The sequence below is a fragment of the Nerophis lumbriciformis genome, linkage group LG21, assembly GCF_033978685.3.
Source record: "Nerophis lumbriciformis linkage group LG21, RoL_Nlum_v2.1, whole genome shotgun sequence".
In the NCBI taxonomy this organism is placed as follows: domain Eukaryota; kingdom Metazoa; phylum Chordata; class Actinopteri; order Syngnathiformes; family Syngnathidae; genus Nerophis; species Nerophis lumbriciformis.
In genome coordinates, this window is record NC_084568.2 from 21,456,731 (window position 1) to 21,477,193 (window position 20,463).

The 20,463-nt window shown below is 40.5% G+C and overlaps 2 protein-coding genes across 3 annotated transcripts in view; one reads left to right on the top strand and one right to left on the bottom strand.

The window, feature by feature from the left end:
- Positions 1-862: 862 nt before the first annotated feature.
- On the bottom strand, positions 863-14,755 carry LOC133620943 (uncharacterized). Of its 2 annotated transcripts, XM_061982622.1 has the most exons (5): positions 14,445-14,755; positions 9,640-9,848; positions 9,355-9,549; positions 5,287-5,475; positions 863-2,137 (listed from the first exon to the last, which is right to left on the bottom strand). In XM_061982622.1, exons 2-5 carry the CDS (start codon positions 9,841-9,843, stop codon positions 1,058-1,060), a joined length of 1,668 nt encoding a protein of 555 aa, XP_061838606.1. In that variant the 5' UTR covers positions 9,844-9,848; positions 14,445-14,755; the 3' UTR covers positions 863-1,057. The 2 variants fall into 2 exon arrangements, with proteins under 2 accessions (XP_061838606.1, XP_061838607.1); XM_061982623.1 differs by lacking the exon at positions 5,287-5,475.
- A 2,960-nt stretch (positions 14,756-17,715) lies between these two features.
- ehmt2 (euchromatic histone-lysine N-methyltransferase 2) overlaps positions 17,716-20,463 on the top strand; it is a 40,102-nt gene continuing 37,354 nt past the window's right edge. Inside the window, exon 1 of the mRNA XM_061982619.1 lies at positions 17,716-17,773. Coding sequence (XP_061838603.1) covers positions 17,747-17,773 — 27 coding nt within the window. The 5' untranslated portion in view covers positions 17,716-17,746. The remainder of the gene's footprint in view (positions 17,774-20,463) is intronic.

Consider the following 20,463-nt stretch of genomic DNA (forward strand, 5'->3'; position numbering starts at 1 on the left):
TATACTTGTTAAAATAAAACCATTGCCTTGTTTTTAATGAATTTTTAGGCTTACTATGCTACTGTATTTTAAAGTTAATCATTATGGTGGTACTTAGAGAGTCAAAGGTTTTTGAGAGACTCAGCAAACCCATGAAATATATATTGGCATAAATGCCATGTGGCTATATTTCATGTATTTGATATGCTGAAAACTCACTCCTGTGACCTTCAGTCCTTTTGCTGAAATGCAACATATTTGGCTTTGGAGCCTTGAACAAAAATGAAGTAAAGTTGCCTGAGATAGGGAAATACTCAATGAGAGTAAGAGCTCATATACATAATTATTTATCTCCCCATGTAAATGTGATTAATACAACCTTTTGAAACTGCAGTATATACAGTACCTACTCAGTGGCCTAGTGGTTAGTGTCCGCCCTGAGATCGGTAGGTTGTGAGTTCAAACCCCGGCCGAGTCATACCAAAGACTATAAAAATGGGACCCATTACCTCCCTGCTTGGCACTCAGCATCAAGGGTTGGAATTGGGGGTTAAATCACCAAAATTGATTCCTGGCCGTGACCACTGATCTCCTCACCTCCCAGGGGGTGATCAAGGGTGATGGGTTAAATGCAGAAAATAATTTCGCCATACCTAGTGTGTGTGTGACAATCATTGGTACTTTAACTTTATATTTAAAACTTGGATGGATATTTCTGCGGTGTGTTGTAAATAAAGTATTACCAATTAAATGTCCTTTCAAAAACTTAAGCATTTGTGGTAACAAAAATCTACTGTAAATCTATTAAAATGACTTACATTTTTAAATTTAGAAAAGCCCCACAAAAGGTTTTGTTTAGGCAATTTCAGGAATGAAAACCAACCTTCTTTTGACATTTAATGCTGTATTATATCACATTTCTTCTTTTAAAACATATACAATCTTAAGTTGTCTTTGATGTCCTGACACTACACAGTATATAAAAACCTCCTCAAGACTAAAACAAAGCAGTCTAAAAAGGCCTCACAGCTAAACTACCAGCACACGGTTACTCGGTTTTGCCTTTAATTCTTTGGTTTTAGGAAACTTGCTCCATAATCGGACATTCTTGCCCTTCTTGTATTCTTCCAATCGACCTCTCTCGCTCCTCCTGCTCGTGGAGGGAGTTCTGTACCGTCGTTTTCCCGTGCTGCTCCTTCAGGTGGCGCCGTAAGGCCGGCTTGTGTGCGAACCGAGCGTGGCAGTATGCGCAGCGGTGTGGGCGCTCGCCGCTGTGAAGGTTCATGTGGTCGATGAGCGTGGACCGCTGGGTGAAGCTCTTGGAGCAGAGGGGGCACTGGTGGGGTCGACCGTTGCCCCGGTGCAAGGCCATGTGTCGGTTCAGGTTATAAGAGTGCTGGAACTGCTTGTCGCAGAAGGGGCACGCGTAAACCTGGTGAGCGGCGCAGTAGTGGATGGCGAGGTCGTGAGGCGAGGGGCACGTCACGCCGCAGTGCTCGCAGATGACGGGACCGGTGACGCTCGACGTGGATCCCACCACGGCGACGGACTCATCCCCTCCCTCGCTAGTGCCAACGTTTAACCCGGAACTCCCCTCACCAGCATCACGAGACTCTTCCAGGCCGAAATGAGTCAAACTAGTGGCGGCCGGTGGCAAAGATTTGTCCCCTTGAGCGTCGTCCAAGCTGAAGTCCAATTGTGGGAGATCCACCGAGAACAAACTCCCCGTCTTGAGCCCTTCACTGAAGTCAAGCCCAAAGCCCCCTGCTGTTGCCGCGTTGGCTAAATACCACAAATCCTGAGAGGCCAATCTAGGAGATCTTTTCTCCTGAGTTGACACCAAGCGTCTCCTCTTGAGCCCCCGTCCTGCTGCTCCCCCTCTGCCTTGCTCAGGTTCCGATAACCTGTGTCTGAGAGCACGCAGTTCATCTCTTGATAAGGTGTTCGCACCTTTGCCTGTTGGATTTAAGTCGTATTCGCTTCTCTCTCCTCCGACTACTCCCCCCTCCGTTTCAGGGGACCGTGCATCCTGAGGCTCATCAGTGGGAGCGAGGGTCCCGTCGTCCTTGACATTGTTCGGCTCTTCATCAGAGATGTACACTTGGAACACATGCTGCTTTTCAATGCGGGTCTCTCCTTCATTGTCTGATGCCTTCTCCTACGCCAAAAATGAGAGGAGGTAAGATACAAGGCAGAGACATTTTTCCATTTCCCATTCATTTGTATCAGTACTGTAACATTGGACAGCTACTTTTTAGGTAATAAGTTGTTATTTTTCAGTCTTGTGACAACAAAGTGCTATTCAGATTTACTGTATCAAATTCTAGTTGAAAGTTCAAACTAGGGTGGCTCGGTATACCGGTACTAATAATGTACCGCAATACCAATTAATTGAAACCGGTAGTATACTACCTGGCCCTGCGATGAGGTGGCGACTTGTCCAGGGTGTACCCCGCCTTCCGCCCGATTGTAGCTGAGATAGGCTCCAGCGCCCCCCGCGACCCCAAAGGGAATAAGCGGTAGAAAATGGATGGATGGAGTATACTACCTTTGAAAAGTACCGGTACCGTTCTTTCATCTGCATGCAGCTGTGCAGGCGCATGATGTTGAGTGTGTCAAAACGCACACACAAAGTGCATACAAGCAATGACATCGTGGTGGGGAAGAATGGCAAAAAAGGATAATTCTACTAATTAATAAAGAGTGAAGTGAAGTGAATTACATTTATATAGCGCTTTACATTGTGAAACCCAATATCTAAGTTACATTTAAACCAGTGTGGGTGGCACTGGGAGCGGGTGGGTAAAGTGTCTTGCCCAAGGACACAACGGCAGTGACTAGGATGGCGGAAGCGGGGATCGAACCTGCAACCCTCAAGTTGCTGGCACGGCCACTCTACCAACCGAGCTATACCGTCCCAAAAGACGGTATAGCTATATAAAGAGGGTGGTGAAGCGCACTATGGAGGTATTTGGGCTTCAACACTATCGATTAAGGTGACGCTTTATACAAGGAGGCGCCACGCTATGAGTGTTGTACCGTATTTTTCGGACTATAAGTCGCAGTTTTTTTCATAGTTTGGCCGGGGGTGCGACTTATACTCAGGAGCGACTTATGTGTGAAATTATTAACACATTACCGTAAAATATCAAATAATATTATTTAGCTCATTCACGTAAGAGACTAGACGTATAAGATTTCATGGGATTTAGCGATTAGGAGTGACAGATTGTTTGGTAAACGTATAGCATGTTCTATATGTTATAGTTATTTGAATGACTCTTACCATAATATGTTACGTTAACATACCAGGCACATTCTCAGTTGGTTATTTATGCGTCATATAACGTACACTTATTCAGCCTGTTGTTCACTATTCTTTATTTATTTGAAATTGCCTTTCAAATGTCTATTCTTGGTGTTGGGTTTTATCAAATAAATTTCCCAAAAAAATGCGACTTATACTCCAGTGCGACTTATAAATGTTTTTTTCCTTCTTTATTATGCATTTTCGGCCGGTGCGACTTATACTACGGAGCGACTTATACTCCGAAAAATGCGGTAATTAAAACATGCCATTAGTATTACCACCGTTGCTTCAAACTTAAGTAAACATTTAAATAATAAGCATTCAGATCTGCACAAGGAGTTATAAAGAGTGACAAGTAATAACAGTGGTTTGCCGTCAGGGCCAGCAAGGCCTTCTCTGCTGGCCTAACAATAACCAAAAATCATGATCATAATTAAAGATAAGAGTAATTTTTTATTTACTTTCCTTAAATATCTAAAAGTATTCATATTCTCTTCATGTCATATTATGCTCCTTCCAGCGCTGTTGTTTTTAGGTTATAGAGTTTTTTTCCAATCAGAATTCAGCTAGCTTATGTTGCCATGCTGTACCAAATCTGCCCAGAGCCTTCAGAATCAACAATGCAGGCGTCTATGCGCTGTAAGTGAACGGACACAAACATTTGACAGACAGTTGCGATAGCCAATCAGATCACAAGTTGTTGTCAGTAAGGCCTTCTAGCTGGCCTCAGCTGTGGAGCGAGGTAACATAAGAACTCCAATACCCAGCATGCCACAGTAGTGAAGAGCGTGCTCAGCAGCCCCGTTTAGGTTGTTGAATGTACACATGGCGGCAGCGGGATGTTATTGACAAGCACGCTGTGGAGTAAACTTTAAGAACTCAGCCAACACGCCTCGTCTGCATCTTTTATGATTAGACAAGACAAAACATATATTTGCAAGGCCATTTTCAAGAAGGATATTTAAAGAGAAACTACATCTTGTGAGACCATGTCGGCCAACCACGGAAGCTAGCTCAGCTGTCCCGGCAATGAAATGTGAATTCAGATATTTTATTTCTTTATTATTTCACGTTTAATATGTTTTTTGCAATTTTAATTTTGACAGTACCACATAAGATATGTTTTAAATGCTGATGCGGGTTAATTGATTTTTAAATGCGCCAGAAAATAACCTGTTTTGTACAATGCCCAGTTGTACGTAAATGTGTTCCTGTATAGTATTTCTCCAGCAATGGTCATGTGGTGACATAAATGATGGTATTTTGAGATTAGTTGAAGTCAGACATCACTGAAGGCCTAGGTGGGAAACGCACGGTCCACCACTGGGTAACAACGTCCTATCCTGTTGTTCGGCTCCGGTGCAGACCGTAGTGGAGAAGCATTAGGCAGACATTCCTTCCAGGGTGGATGTTTTCGTCGGTGCAAGACCCCTCACTTTACTAGGCACTGGGTCTGCTAAGCTCCGCTTTGGGGTTAGAATGACGAGGCCGCCGATTCACGACAATCCCTTTATTATTAGTTTTGCAGGACACAACCAAACCCGTTCATCGCTCTACTGCGCAGTGCACGCGCTCCCTTTCTCTCTCTTTACTTGCCCACTCACTCACTAACGTCACTCAGCCATCACTTTGCCATTCTCACAAACACAAATACTCTCTTAACCAGCTCCCCTGCTGTGCACATGTAGATAAGTAGACACGCACACAGCTGCTTGATTTGATGCCAAATATTAGCGGAGTTAAAACCGCCTAATCGTAGCTTCAACTAATGCAAGTGAAATTACTAAATATTGTAACAAATTCCTACAATTAGTGTTTTGTAACAAATGTGTGTTTTACCAGATACATGGCTTATCTGCGTACATTTATCCATAGTTTTGTTTTTAGTATTTACTAATCATTGTATTTTTCTTAACGCACAGACCAGGAGTGCCAACCATAAATCATGAAGCATTTCGTATCCATCCAAGAAATGAATGAAGATGCCTGTCACACACCTTGACGCAAGCTTTTTGCACAAAAGAAGTGCCATCTTGTTGTTGACTGCTCTCCTGTGTGCTGTTCTTATCAACTAAGTGCACTTCAGGGCTACGCGCAGCGGAAGCTCGGCCGGTGGGCGGTGGTGCAATGGAATGAATGCTGCCGCTGACAATCACAGGCTGAGCCGAATTCTCTTCAGTGGTTATCTGGAACACATTAAGAATTTAATGTGTTTGGTACACATGACGTCTATAAAAGCTGTCTCTTAAATGGGTAGAAATAGAAAATAATAATCCTTTGCACAGTATAGAAAACTTAAGAGTTCCTTGTAAGGCGATCCATGCAAACTCGGGTTAAAGGATTTTATTACACCCTGGAGCTGTGGCCTTTCCTATCAGCCGATCTGGATGAACTGTCATCCAAAATCAATAGAGTTCCTCTGACACACTCAACCAATTGATATCTATGTGTTGTGACCTATGACCTCATCTACTACCAGTCTTTAATGGCTAATGTGTAATTTTAGGGATGCAGAAATGTAACCAATTCTCTTCAACAGCCTTACACTTTTAACCTTAGCTACACCAGCTATGACTGAAAATCAATGGGATTCTTGCTTCAAGGCAGATTTGATCTTTAACCTTAGTTGGGTTGTTCATTGTCTGTTGACTATTATTCATAAACAATAATGCTTTTGCCTGCATATCCACCTAGGAACCAGCATCTACTGCAGTTGGCATATGTGATGAGCATAAAAGGTCTATTTTTTTACCCTCACTAAATTTGCAATGCTCACAAAAGAAATAGAATACAAATATTCAATGCAGAGGACACTGGTTCTCAAAATACAGTAGTAACCTCTTTATATTTACAAATAATTTTACACATATGAAATAAGACTCCCCACCTTGTAATGTTTTCATATTTCTAACATTATTAGCAGTTATTGAAGCATAAAAAAAAGCTCACTGCTATACATTAAAACATAGACATGATGAATTGTGTAACTATCATTGACTCTGATAACATGCAAAGTAGGAAAGGGTAACAAATTCAGTACTTTTATTCCGTTCGGTACTATGTAAACTCAGACGGTACCATATTTCGATACCTTTGTTGCACGCTAGGCAAACAGGTGTATTCGTAGCGAGCAGTCTCTAGCTAATGTAATTGTCCATGCCAACAAAGTAAGGCTCCACTTTTCAAAATGTGGTAGCACGTTGCTAGTTTACATAGGATATACCATATACAAGCTACCAGTTAGCATTAGCAATTTTACATGGCTATTTCAAGACTTTCAAAGTTTGTAATCAAAACTACACCTAAGATGGACGTTACAATCAAACAGTTGGTGTGTAACAAGTACAAAACTTAAAGTATTAACACTTTGTAGGGCTCAACTAAAAACAAAACCGACACATTCAGCTTAACGGCAAAGACTACTTCTTGACTATGGCAACCCACCGTACGCTATATACACTACTGCCATCTTGTAATTGCAACTGCATGCAAAGTCTACTATGTTTAGCTATTCCTTGTCCTCCAGGGATGATACTTGTAAGAAACATAGTTTATTTGCACAATGAAAGCGAGGATTACTGACTTAGAAGTGGCTTTGCACTGTGGATGGTCATTAGCTGCTAGCAAGAATGCTAGTGTGATGAGGATGCGGTCATTCACTTCACTGTCAAATTTACGGACACACTTATAATGTGTCATAAACATGCATTGTCACAATACAACAATATTAAAAGCTCTATAGTCAGCAACATTTCTATCACTTATATCGTGTATTGTCTGTATCGCACAAACTTTACTAGCAACACAAGCAACATTAACTAAGGTTTTGAAAAATTGGCTGCTTGTGAGTCACAATTGTAATCTAGTTTATAGGCTACTGGTAAGGTTGTCCCGATGCCAATATTTGACCTGTGTCAATGTCAAAATATAATTGTGACTCACAAAGATGTTGTTTGGGGTTGATTTTAGCTTTTTAAAGGGTACTTTCACACGTAAATAATACAGTAGGTACTTTATTATCATTTATGCAACTCTCTTATGGGTATAAAGGGTACTTCAACACGTAAACAGTACAGTATGTACTTCATTGTCATAACTCTCTTATGGGTATTAAGGGTACTTCAACACATTAACAGTACAGTATATGTACTCCATTATCATATATATAACTCACTTAAATGAATGCATCAAAACGTTATATTAATATGTATTATGCACATCAACATAGATCAGTTATTAATGTATGTAGCATGTTTAGCACATTAACATAACGCATTAACAGTCGTTTACAATCTCATTATTACCACATAACTGGCCAACTCTGTCATTTTTAAGGCACGATAAAGGCTTAAATAATTTTTAAAAACATATTACGATAACCACTAGAGGTGGGAATCTTTGGACACCTCACGATTCGATTACTGTTACGGTTCAGGAGCTATGATTCGATTAAAAATCGATTATTGATACATCTTTAATTTATGTATACTGATGCAGTTTTTTACATTTATTTTTGTTTCACTAAATAAGTGTTTATCACTTGCAACTTTAAAAAACAGTGCATTTGTAATAAGACACAAATATAATAATTCCCACATTTATTAAATTAATTGAAATGTGTGCAAATCTGGAACATAAATTCCCTATAATAAAGAAGCTAATGTTAAGTAACTATTTTTAGTGGCGCATTGTCACAGAGAGGTAACTTTTTTTATGCTGTGGAATTGACGTCATCAGCTGGTGAGCTGCTTCCTCGCCACAAAGCTTGTGAAAGTTTATTCTAGATTATAATTCATGCATCTAACCCATAAAGTAAAATGACGTGGACACAATCTGAGAAGTTGGTCAACTTTGACAGCCAATTTATTTTCATTTATTTATTTTTTTTTTCATTTAATTTATTTATTTCAGGCAATGACAAAAAAAAGTACAAAGTTGACAACACATAATAATATAAATTAATATAGTGCAAAAGGTAATGTATAGTATGCATGATTGTCCAGTTTTGCCTGAAAGGGAGTGTGAAGATGATAATTTATTTAATCCCACCCCCAGTTCTCCATTCAGTGATTATTCACATGAGTTTCACTCTTACTTTGTTCAAGGATTATAATACAGATGTTGTATCATAGTGGCATTACCACATGTAACAATAATTATTACACTGTAACAATAATTTGTATCAACAACGTAGGAATAATGAATATACCAACAATGGTAATAGACAACATAGCAATAATGGTAATAGACAACATAGCAATAATGGTAAGGAAACACTGAGCACATGTTAACACTTTGAGACAGATTACAGCAGCAGGTCAAATTAAAGACCCTTATCTCTGTATTTGAACAAGACCCCATGTTTGTATAATAGTTTAAATCGATTAATAGTTTGGCATTGCTTGTGTTGTAAGTCCAGTTTGTTCCATAGTTTTACTCCGCATACAGACACACAAAAACGTTTACGAGTGGTTTGAGCTCTCGGCAATGAGAAATATCCAAAGCCTCTCAAGTTATGAGCCTGCACTCGTCTTATAAAAAAACGTTGTAGATTAGGCTGCAATAATTTGTTAAATGCTTTATATAAGATTATTAATGTATTATATTTAACAAGGTCATCAAATTTGAGCAACTTTGATTGCATAAACAGATTATGAGTATGTTCTAAGACCCGAGTGTCGAAAAGACTCTTCGGTTCACCTACTTTTTTTTTTGCTTTAAATGCCCACAATACGTAAATATAACATGTTATAATAATGGGCCTATATATACATATCTAAACTTACAGCATGTAGATAAAACCTTGATGGAGGTGTTCGGATGTTTTTTAAGCACTTTATAGACATAATACAGCAACTCTCATTGGCTCCATTGTAAGCAGACATTTGCTCACATTTATTTATTAGAATACTATTTATTAGAAACCCCAACACATATGTGTGCTTGTCTCACATAAAGATTGAAAACAATAATCAAAAATCCAAAACAGTGTTGTTCCCCTTATATTTTGACAGCTCTTTTTTAGCAGTGCAGTTTCTGTAGACACTCCCCTTCGAGTGACTGACCTTAAGTGGACCCGGGTTCTTCGATCGCATGTATTTCTTCAGCGCATCTCTGCAGCGCTCTACGATACACTCCATCTGCAGGTAACTTGCAGCAGTCAGGTAGTTGACAATCTCCTCTGGGTTGAATTGCAACAAACCAGTGTAGCAGGACTGTAGCAGGTCACACATGACCGAGGAGTTGTGCAGCATTGAAACCTTGAACAGGAAAAAGAGAGGAAAAACCTCTTAATCGCAGAATATAGATGAGCCACTAAAATGAAGGTGTGGCATGGTGACTGTCGCTACCTGAAGTTTGGAGGCGTGACTAAGGAGGAATTGGTCTCTCAAGAATGGCGAACAAGCCGCCAGCACTACTTTGTGCCCTCGGAATGTCTGGTTGTTGCTGGTCAAAATGGTGATGTCACAAAAGTGCTGGCGAGACCTCAGAGAATTCATGTGCTTCAGAGTCATGTCCCCATGGCCCGGCAAGCGGAAACAGAGCATCTCCATCTTGTCTGAGGAAATGGAACATTAAAACATTAAAATCTAGGCATTATTGGCGAGGGACTCGTCCCACCTCGCCGCGTGTTCATTATTTAATCAGAGGGAAATTAAGGTTTTCAGACACGTATGTTAATGCTCAATCAGTTACATTTATTTGCATCAACTAGGGATGTCCCGATCCAGGTTTTTGCACTTCCGATCCGATACCGATATTGTTTTTGCACTTCCGATCCGATACCGATACTGACCTATCCGAGCATGTATTAAAGTTTAAAGTTATGTAGCCTACTTAGTTGTCAGAATCATGTTTTAGTACTCTTGATAACAACTAGCCAGCTGAATTAGGGGAGTTTGAATAATACACAATGGTTGGTAACAAGAAACTGACCTGTTTATTCAAGGATAAACACAAAATAGACAAAATTATACATGACAAACACAAATGGCATCATTGAACTAGAGCTGGGCGATATGGCCTTTTTTTAATATTGCGATATTTTAAGGCCATATTGCGATACACGATATATATATCTCGATATTTTGCCTTAGCCTTGAATGAACACTTGATGCATATAATCACAGCAGTGTGATGAGTCTATGTGTCTACATTAGAACATTCTTCTTCATACTGCATTAATATATGCTACTTTTAAACTTTCATGCAGAGAAGGAAATCACAACTAAAAAAATCAAATAAATTTTCATACGGTGTTGATGTGGAAATGTTTGCCTCGGCATTTTGATGGTGTGGGCGTGTGGCACCGAATGGAGATAAGTGTCGCGACAGACGTTACAATATTTGAACAATGATGACGAAAACTGTTTTCTCTGTCGTGTCCGTGTGTCGAAAATTGTTATTCGCTTATTTTTTTATTTGATTTTGTGTGTGGCATAAATTTGCCGTGCGCAGAGGACGCTTGAGCAGTGCAATTCACAGGCGCGCACCTTAGAGGGAAGGTTGCTCGCACGGCTGCGCTAGCATCACAGCTAACGCTAGCCATGCTGCTACCTCTCTGCTCGGGGAGGGCGTATACGTAAGTGACGTATGACGTGACAGTATGTGACGTATGTAAGAAGGTGCGCTTGTCTGTCTGTGAGAGGGAGACACAGGAAAGAGTGAGAAGAGCCTGTCGTGTAATGCCAGCAGCTAAAAGGAACTGCGTGAGAATCCACAGACCTGTGGATGTGTTGAAGGTGTGCTGGAAAATGCGGAACGGAAATTGGGGAGCAGCAGAAGAGTGGAATGTATTATTTAAATCGGTGCATTGGAAAACACGGACCGGAGGCTTTTTTTTTAACTGGATCTGGATCGGCATTTTCCCATGCCTTGCCGATACGCATTTTTTTGCAAATATCGGCGGCCGATCCGATCCAAATATCGGATCGGGACATCCCTAGCATCAACCATAAAAATATACTTAGAGCCACTCTGGACTGTTGGCAATACAATCACCAAACTCGTTGGGTTATGTGAAGGCAAGAGTTCCGTTGCTCAAAATCATTGGCTTTTTAAGCTTATACGAGAGAAAGTCCCCTGGGGAGGGGCCACACATCTTTTATAGAATAGAGCAGTCATGTTCTTTCCTCTTGCGCACTGAAATGCTCTTTGATAGAATAGGACTTGTTGACACTTCTGCAAAAACCAGCAGGTCATGAGGTTCAGCGATGCTCAATACATTTCACTCTGATCTATGTGAAGCATTAATGTTCAAATAAGCATCATCATACAAAACGGGTTCTAAGGACCTAATGTTATGCATTAATATTCAGTAGGCATTAATAAACATTTTAAGCTAATCTTTATGTATAAATAGTTAATGAGCTGCTCAAAATCTCATAATCTCGCCACACCTAGAGTGTGTGTGTGACAATCATTGGTACTTTAACTTTAACTTTTTAAAAGGCACAAGCTATTTTATCAGTATAACTATCCATCCATTTCCTACCACATGTCCCTTTTTTTGGGGTGGCGGAGGGGTGCTGGAGCCTGTTTTAGCTGCATTCAGGTGGTAGGCAGGGTACACCCTGCCTACCACCTCATTGCAGGGCAAACACAGATAGACAGACAACATTCACACTCACATTCACACACTAGGGCCAATTTAGTGTTGCCAATAAACCTATCCCCAGGTGCATGACTTTGGAGGTGGGAGGAAGCCGGTGTACCTGGAGGGAACCCACGCAGTAACGGGGAGAACATGCAAACTCCACACAGAAAGGGATCAAACACAGGACCTTCGTATTGTGAGGCACATGCACTAACCCCGTGTTCCACCGTGCTGTCTATGTTAACAGTATAGTGAATCAAAAATGAGAAAAATTGTAACATCAAAAATGGTCCAAATCACAACAGCAGATGTATTTTTTAGAGATGTCCGATAATATCGGACTGACGATATTATCGGCCGATAAATGCTTTAAAATGTAATATTGGAAATGATCGGTATCGGTTTCAAAAAGTAAAATGTATGACTTTTTAAAACGCCGCTGTACGGAGTGGTACACCGACGTAGGGAGAAGTACAGAGCACTAATAAACCTTAAAGGCACTGCCTTTGCGTGCTGGCCCAGTCACATAAAATCTACAGCTTTTCACACACACAAGTGAATGCAATACTTGGTCAACAGCCATACAGGTCACACTGAGGGTGGCCGTATAAACAACTTCAACACTGTTACAAATATGTGCCACACTGTGAACCCACACCAAACAAGAATGACAAACACATTTTGGGAGAACATCCGCACCGTAACACAACATAAACACAACAGAACAAATACCCAGAACTAGTGATGGGTCTGGCAACACCGATGCATCGGCGCATGCGACGAGCTCATAGAGCAAAACCCTGTGTCGGTGCGCGTACCACTTTTAGAAAGCCACGTGATTGATCATGAGCTGTGTCGGTCACGTGACCGATACGCGAACTGTGTCGCACTGACGGGTCTTTTCTACAGCCGGAGAAATAATAACTAAGAAGAGAAATCGTCTAAAATTTTATACGTTGGAAAAACTGTTGTTTTTTTAAATAAAAATGTGTATAAAAATAAATACAAAAATTCCCAGTCCACAAGCATCCTCATTCACAACACGTTCTCTTAGATTTCCATGTTATGATACTGTCCGTTGTGTCCTGAGCAAGACACTTCACCCTTGCTCCTGATGGCTGCTGGTTAGCGCCTTGCATGGCAGCTCCCTCCATCAGTGTGTGAATGTGTGTGTGAATGGGTAAATGTGGAAGTAGTGTCAAAGCGCTTTGAGTACCTTGAAGGTAGAAAAGCGCTATACAAGTACAACCAGTTAGTCAGTTAGATGTTCACATTATTTATTGACTGTATCTAAAAAAGATAAAAATATATTTTTATTTAAATGATATGAAATAATCCGGCCCTGTGATGAGGTGGCGACTTGTCCAGGGTGTACCCCGCCTTCCGCCCGATTGTAGCTGAGATAGGCTCCAGCGCCCCCCGCGACCCCAAAGGGAATAAGCGGTAGAAAATGGATGGATGGATGGATGAAATAATCCTAAATGAAATACAATGACTTGGTTTATATTATTGTATATACTAGGTCATAAAATCAGTGTCAGTTGAGTCGGTCCATAGGTTGCCTGTAGGGATTTTTAATGTCCAGCAGATGTCAGTATTTAGTGACACAGTATCGACACAGTATCAATACAGTTTTGCAATGTGTCGAAACGCTTCATGACGCCTCATCAACCCATCACTACCCAGAACCCCTTGCAGCACTAACTCTTACGGACGCTACAATACACCCCCCCGCTACCACCTACCCCCCAACCCCCAACTCAAACCCACCCACCTCAACCTCCTCATGCTTTCTCAGGGAGCGCATGTCCCAAATTCCAAGCTGCTGTTTTGAGGCATGTTAAAAAAAACAATGCACTTTGTGACTTCAATAATAAATATGGCAGTGCCATGTTGGCATTTTTTTCCATAACTTGAGTTGATTTATTTTTGAAAACCTTCTTACATTGTTTAATGCATCACAACAAAATTAGGCATAATAATGTGTTAATTGCACGACTGTATACATCGGTATCGGTTGATATCGAAATCGGTAATAAAGAGTTGGGCAATATCGGCAAAAAAAAGCCCCATTATCGGACATCTCTATTATTTTTAGATGTTTTTGTTTTTACGTGTTCATTTTGTGCAGAGACATTCACATGTGGAAAGAATGCATGGTAAATGTCGGTATGATCTCATTGTAATACCAGTGAAAACAAGGACAAGAGCATAACTTCCACTCTATGTCATAATGTGAGTCCACCACATAAAATAAACATTACCATCTTAGAATTGACCTGGGCAAGAAAGTTAACTAGAATGGTGGCAACAACAAAAAAATACAACGGGAGGCGGGGGGATAAATTGTCATTTAAATGTATTTGATTAAATGAAAACGGTAAATGATGGTGGTAGGATAACGTTATCAAACAAGACGTTCGATTTTACTGTTGTCCCTCAAAGCTAATCCAATAGCACCAAAGCTAGCGTTAGCTAACAGGTTAGCTTGCTTGACATCCGACCAGTCAGCAGTCACACAAACAAACCTCTTCACTATTTCACTTCGAAGCGACTCACCTGCCACTTCCGTACCGTCGAATACTGCTTAAAAAGGCGATTAAAAAAAGGCAGGCTGATTAACACAGCGAAAAATGCCTCCGTTGTCCAGCGTCGTTGTCTTACAGTCAATGAGTGTGTTTACTTTGTGACCTCTCGTTGGATGACAACCAACAACCAACAGCCGACAGCCAACCGCCGTTTAGACGGTTGCCAGCCGGACAGACTTCGGGTCAGTTCCTGCAATTGTCCTCACGCTAGTTTATTTTCAACCTGAGCTTTGCGGACTGATTTCCAATCAGCGGGTTTTTAAAAAATTCAATAATGTCAGGTACAGGGGCGGGGCTTGTTATGTGACGCAAGCACGTTATTTCACGTTGACGCTCATTGGGAAAAAAAGTGATGGGAATTTCTTCACTTTTGTCACATTTTTTTTGCTGCTAAAATTGATTTATTACCAATATCCACGAAAGATACATTTCTACTCTCAAAATCGAATCATATCAAATGTGCATTATCAGAATCCGAAGAATCAGAAGAGTGTTTGTTGCCATTGTTTGAGAACAGGTTCACAAACTAGGAATTTTACTTGGCGCAATCGTGCAACATAGGCAAGGCAACTTTATTTGTATAGCACTTTTCATACACAAGGCAGACTCAAAGTGCTTCACATACAACAAAGTGAAATGAAAGAAAATAAAAGCAAAATTAAAATGCAGACAATAAAAATAAAAACAGTGCGGACGTTAAAAGTTAAAAGATTTAGCTGAAAGCTAAGGTGAACATAAAAGTTTTCAGTCTAGTTTTAAAAGTAGTCAGAGTTGGGGAAAGTCTGACATCTTCAGGAAGTTTATTCCAGCTATTTGTTGCATATAGTGACTGAATGATGCTCTCCCTTGATTTGAGTTTACTCTGGGAACCGCTAACAGATTGGTCTCAGAAGATCTTAGTGATCTAGAGGGCTTATTTAGTGGGAGCATATCGGTGATATACTTCGGCCCTAGACCATGTAGTGATTTATATGTGAGCAGGAGGATTTTGAAATCAATTCTCTGATGTACAGGGAGCCAATGTAAGGATTTAAGAATTGGTGTAATGTGCTCACATTATTTGGTCTTTGTTAGAACTCTAGCAGCAGCGTTCTGAACAAGCTGTAGCTGCCTGACAGTTTTTTTGGAAAGACCTGCAAGGAGACCATTACAATAGTCGAGCCCAGTGGTTCTCAAATGGGTGTACGCGTACCCCTGGGAGTACTTGAAGGTATGCCAAGGGGTACGTGAGATTTTTTTTAAATATTCTAAAAATAGCAACAATTCAAAAATCCTTTATAAATATAAATAAAAACCTATCTTTTTTCCCAAATAGTTCAAGAAAGACCACTACAAATGAGCAATATTTTGCACTGTTATACAATTTAATAAATCAGAAACTGATGACATAGTGCTGCATTTTACTTCTTTATCTCTTGTTTTCAACCAAAAATGCTTTGCTCTGATTAGGGGGTACTTGAATTGAAAAAAATCTCACAGAGGGTACATCACTGAAAAAAGGTTGAGAACCACTGGTCTAGCCTACTGGTAATAAAGGCATGTACAAGTTTTTCTAAGTCTTGAGCTGACATGAGCCCTCTAAGTCTTGTTACATTTTTGAGGTGATAGTAGGTCGATTTTGTTACTGATTTGATGTGACTGTCGAAATGTAAATCAGAATCTAAAATAACCCCAAGATTTCTGGCTTTATTTGAGGTTTTCATAAACATAAAACACATATAACACAGAATAGAATAACATGAGCTGTAACTGAGCTATCAGATCTTGTTATTGTTCATGTGTCTGATGGCTGAGGGGAAAAAACTGTTCAGGTGGCGGGAGGTGTGGGTCTGGATGGACCGTAGTCTCCTGCCTGAAGGGAAAGGGGAGAATAGTCCAGGGTGAGAAGAGTCAGCTGTGATCCGACCCACACGCCTCCTGGTCCTGGAGGAGAACAGGTCCTGGAGGGGTGGGAGTTTGCAGCCAATCACCTTCTCAGCAGCACGTACCATGCGCTGCAGTCGATGCTTGGAGAACCACACGGTGATGGAGGAGGTGAGGATGGACTCGATGATTGCTGAGTAGAACTGCACCAGCATCTCGGTCGGCACCATCAGTTTGTTCAGCTGCCGCAGGAAGTACATCCTCTACTGGGCCTTCTTGATGAAGGAGCTGATGGTCGGCTCCCACTTGAGGTCTTGGGTGATGGTGGTGCTGTATATGGGTATATTTATTTACGGTACTTTTAATTTTCCTGAGGGAACTCTCCTGAAGGAATCAATAAAGTACTATCTATCTATCTATTTATATTAGACTTAGACTTAGACTTTCTTTTATTGTTCTTATCTGTACTTTATAGTACAGATAAAAACGAAATTTCGTTGCATTAGCTCGTTGTAGTGCAGGATAAAAAAGCAATAAGGTGCAGATATAAATAAATAGATTACTGTACAGATAAATGTATTGCACTTTTGCATATGCATCCACGTTTTTGGGTGTATGTTTTATTGTCTTTATATTCCAGCGAGTTAATCCATCTTTGGGGGGAATTGAGGGCATTATTATGATGCGTTCAAGAGTCTTACGGCCTGAGGGAAGAAGCTGTTACAGAACCTGGAGGTTCTGCTACGGGGGCTGCGGAACGTCTTTCTAGAGTCCAGCAGTGAAAACAGTCCTTGGTAGGGGTGGGAGGAGTCTCTACAGATTTTCTGAGCCCTGGTCAGGCAGCAGCTTTTTGCGATTTCCATAGGAGGAAGAGGAGTCCTGATGATATTTTCCGCCGTCCTCACCACTCTCTGCAGAGACTTCCAGTTATGTAAAGTAACATTACACAAAGATAAAATAACAAATACAAACAAAAAAATACAATAAATAAAAATTCTAAAATATTGGGATTATCTTCTGAAACAATTTGGGAAGACTATCTCTCCCGGCTGGCCTGGGAACGCCTCGGGATCCCCCGGGAGGAGCTGGACGAAGTGGCTAGGGAGAGGGAAGTCTGGGCTTCCCTGCTTAGGCTGCTGCCCCCGCGACCCGACCTCGGATAAGCAGAAGAGGATGGATGGATGGATGGATGGATGGACAATTTAAATTAGTCAAATAAAGACAGTAATTTAAGGGATTTTCTCTCTTTTTAATTTTTTTTTTTTTTAAACAATTTTCCAAGATATTTAAAAACATTTGCAATCACTGTGTCCAACTAACGTAAACAAAAACTTTTCCCGGCAAAAATGGCGACCACGACCCACGATGCATTGCGAGATCACGTGACTTCTGGAGCCCAAATGGTAAAACATGTCGGCATCCGAACCAGCAACAAAGGTAGCAAACGACACTTGCACACATCACGGCCCGGGCTTATGATTTAAAAACACACTCTCACTGATGGCAAAACGTTTCGTTAAAGATGTAGCGGTGTGTGAAACTAGGGGTTTCAATGTGTTTGTTTCTAGTAGCATTTGCTTCCAAGCTTTCCTGAACTGTTAGCATTAGCCGTTAGCTTGCAACAGTATTGTGTTTAGAATCACTGCCCCATTAAGTCTTGCGTTTGTTTATATATATATATATATATATAAATATATATATATATATATATTGGAGGTCGTTTTCCGTTGCATGTTTACAGTGGTTTTAGTAATTCACCCAATTCTGTTGCACGGCTTTAAATGTGCTCATTCCTACAGCATACCAACACAACACTCATGTGTGTCTGCAATGAATGAACAACATGCATGTATTTGTGATTTCAATAACTTACTGTTTCATGTATGGGGATGTCATTTTAATGTGTATTGTTGCTTAAAATGACAAATACGCTTCTTCTTCTTCAGCCCACTTCTCCAAAGTGGGCTGGCTCAGTGTGGAGGACAGAGTAAAACAACTTGCACTGAGCCTAGTCTATAAAATCCGCTACACCTCCCTGATACCGAAGTACATGTCAAACTACTTCCATAACGTAAATGACCGCCATAACCACAACACCAGAGGGAGCTCCACAAACCAGGTTAAACCCAGATTCCGATCTAACAAAGGTCTTAACTCATTCTCCTTCTATGCCACATCAATATGGAATGCACTCCCAACAGGTGTAAAAGAAAGGGCATCTCTATCCTCCTTCAAAACCGCACTAAAAGAACACTTCCAGGCAACTACAACCTTAGACAAACACCCTCCCCCCACCACATCCCACCTCCCCGGATTGTAAATATACAAATGTAAATAATCAAATGTATATACTTGTTCTTATGCTTTCTGAACTCACTATGTTCACTGCTCGCTGTACATATCCTACCAAGTCAGACCTACACTGTTTCAATGTCCATTTCTCAGATTATATAATTGTTGATGACTGAAGTGCTGATATCAACCAAACATACCCCCCCCCCCCACCAACCCCCCGGATTGTAAATAATGTAAATAATTCAATGTATATACTCTGATGATTAACTTGTGTGATGACTGTATTATGCTGATAGTATATATTTGTACCATGAATTGCTTAACGTGGACCCCGACTTAAACAAGTTGAAAAACTTATTCAGGTGTTACCATTTAGTGGTCAATTGTACGGAATATGTACTGTACTGTGCAATCTACTAATAAAAGTCTCAATCAATCAATGTTTTCCTAGAGTTCATAGTGTGCAGATTTTTTACTATCTGTCAAATTATAAACGTGAACATTTTATTTACATATATATTATTTACAAATATTTAAAAAAATAAAGGCAAGGCAACTTTATTTGTATAGCACTTTTCATACACAACGCAGACTCAAAGTGCTTCACAGACAACAAAGTGAAATGAAAGAAAATAAAAGCAAAATTAAAATGCAGACAATAAAAATAAAAACAATGCGGACGTTAAAAGTTAAAAGATTTAGCTGAAAGCTAAGGTGAACATAAACGTTTTCAGTCTAGTTTTAAAAGTAGTCAGAGTTGGGGAAAGTCTGACATCTTCAGGAAGTTTATTCCAGCTATTTGTTGCATTGTGACTGAATGATGCTCTCCCTTGATTTGAGTTTACTCTGGGAACCGCTAACAGATTGGTCTCAGAAGATCTTAGTGATCTAGAGGGCTTATATAGTGGGAGCATATCAGTGATATTCTTCGGCCCTAGACCATGTACTGATTTATATGTGAGCAGGAGGATTTTGAAATCAATTCTCTGATGTACAGGGAGCCAATGTAAGGATTTAAGAATTGGTGTAATGTGCTCACATTTTTTGGTCTTTTTTAGAACTCTAGCAGCAGTGTTCTGAACTAGCTGTAGCTGCCTGACAGTTTTTTTGGGAAGACCTGCAAGGAGACCATTACAATAGTCTAGCCTACTGGTAATAAAGGCATGAAATAATAAACATTTACAAAACGTAAAAAATAATTTTAGATTATTTTCTATTTAGGTACATGCACGGTGGAAGAGGGGTTAGTGCGTCTGCCTCACAATACGAAAGTCCTGGGTTCGATCCTGCGCTCGGTATCTTTCTGTGTGGAGTTTGCATGTTCTCCCCGTGACTGCGTGGGTCCCTCCGGGTACTCCGGCTTCCTCCTACCTCCAAAGACATGCACCTGGGGATAGGTTGATTCGCAACACTAAATTGGCCCTAGTGTGTGAATGTGAGTGTGAATGTTGTCTGTCTATCTGTGTTGGCCCTGCGATGAGGTGGCGACTTGTCCAGGGTGTACCCCGCCTTCCGCCCGATTGTAGCTGAGATAGGCTCCAGCATCCCCCGCGACCTCGAAAGGGATAAGCGGTAGAAAATGGATGGATGGATGGACTTCCAGTTCAGTTGCGCCACCTGACTTTTACAACTATTTATAAATTAAACATGCTTCTGCATTAGCGTTGGCTTTTGCCAATAATGTTTTAAAATGCAATTATGCTAATGGTACATGTTTACTTATTTTTAAATTTTACAATAAAAGTGTGTTTTATGCTGCCCTGACATTTGACAACATACAAAATGCTGGACAAAAGTTATTCAGTTATCTCAACAACTTTTTTGTGTTTTTG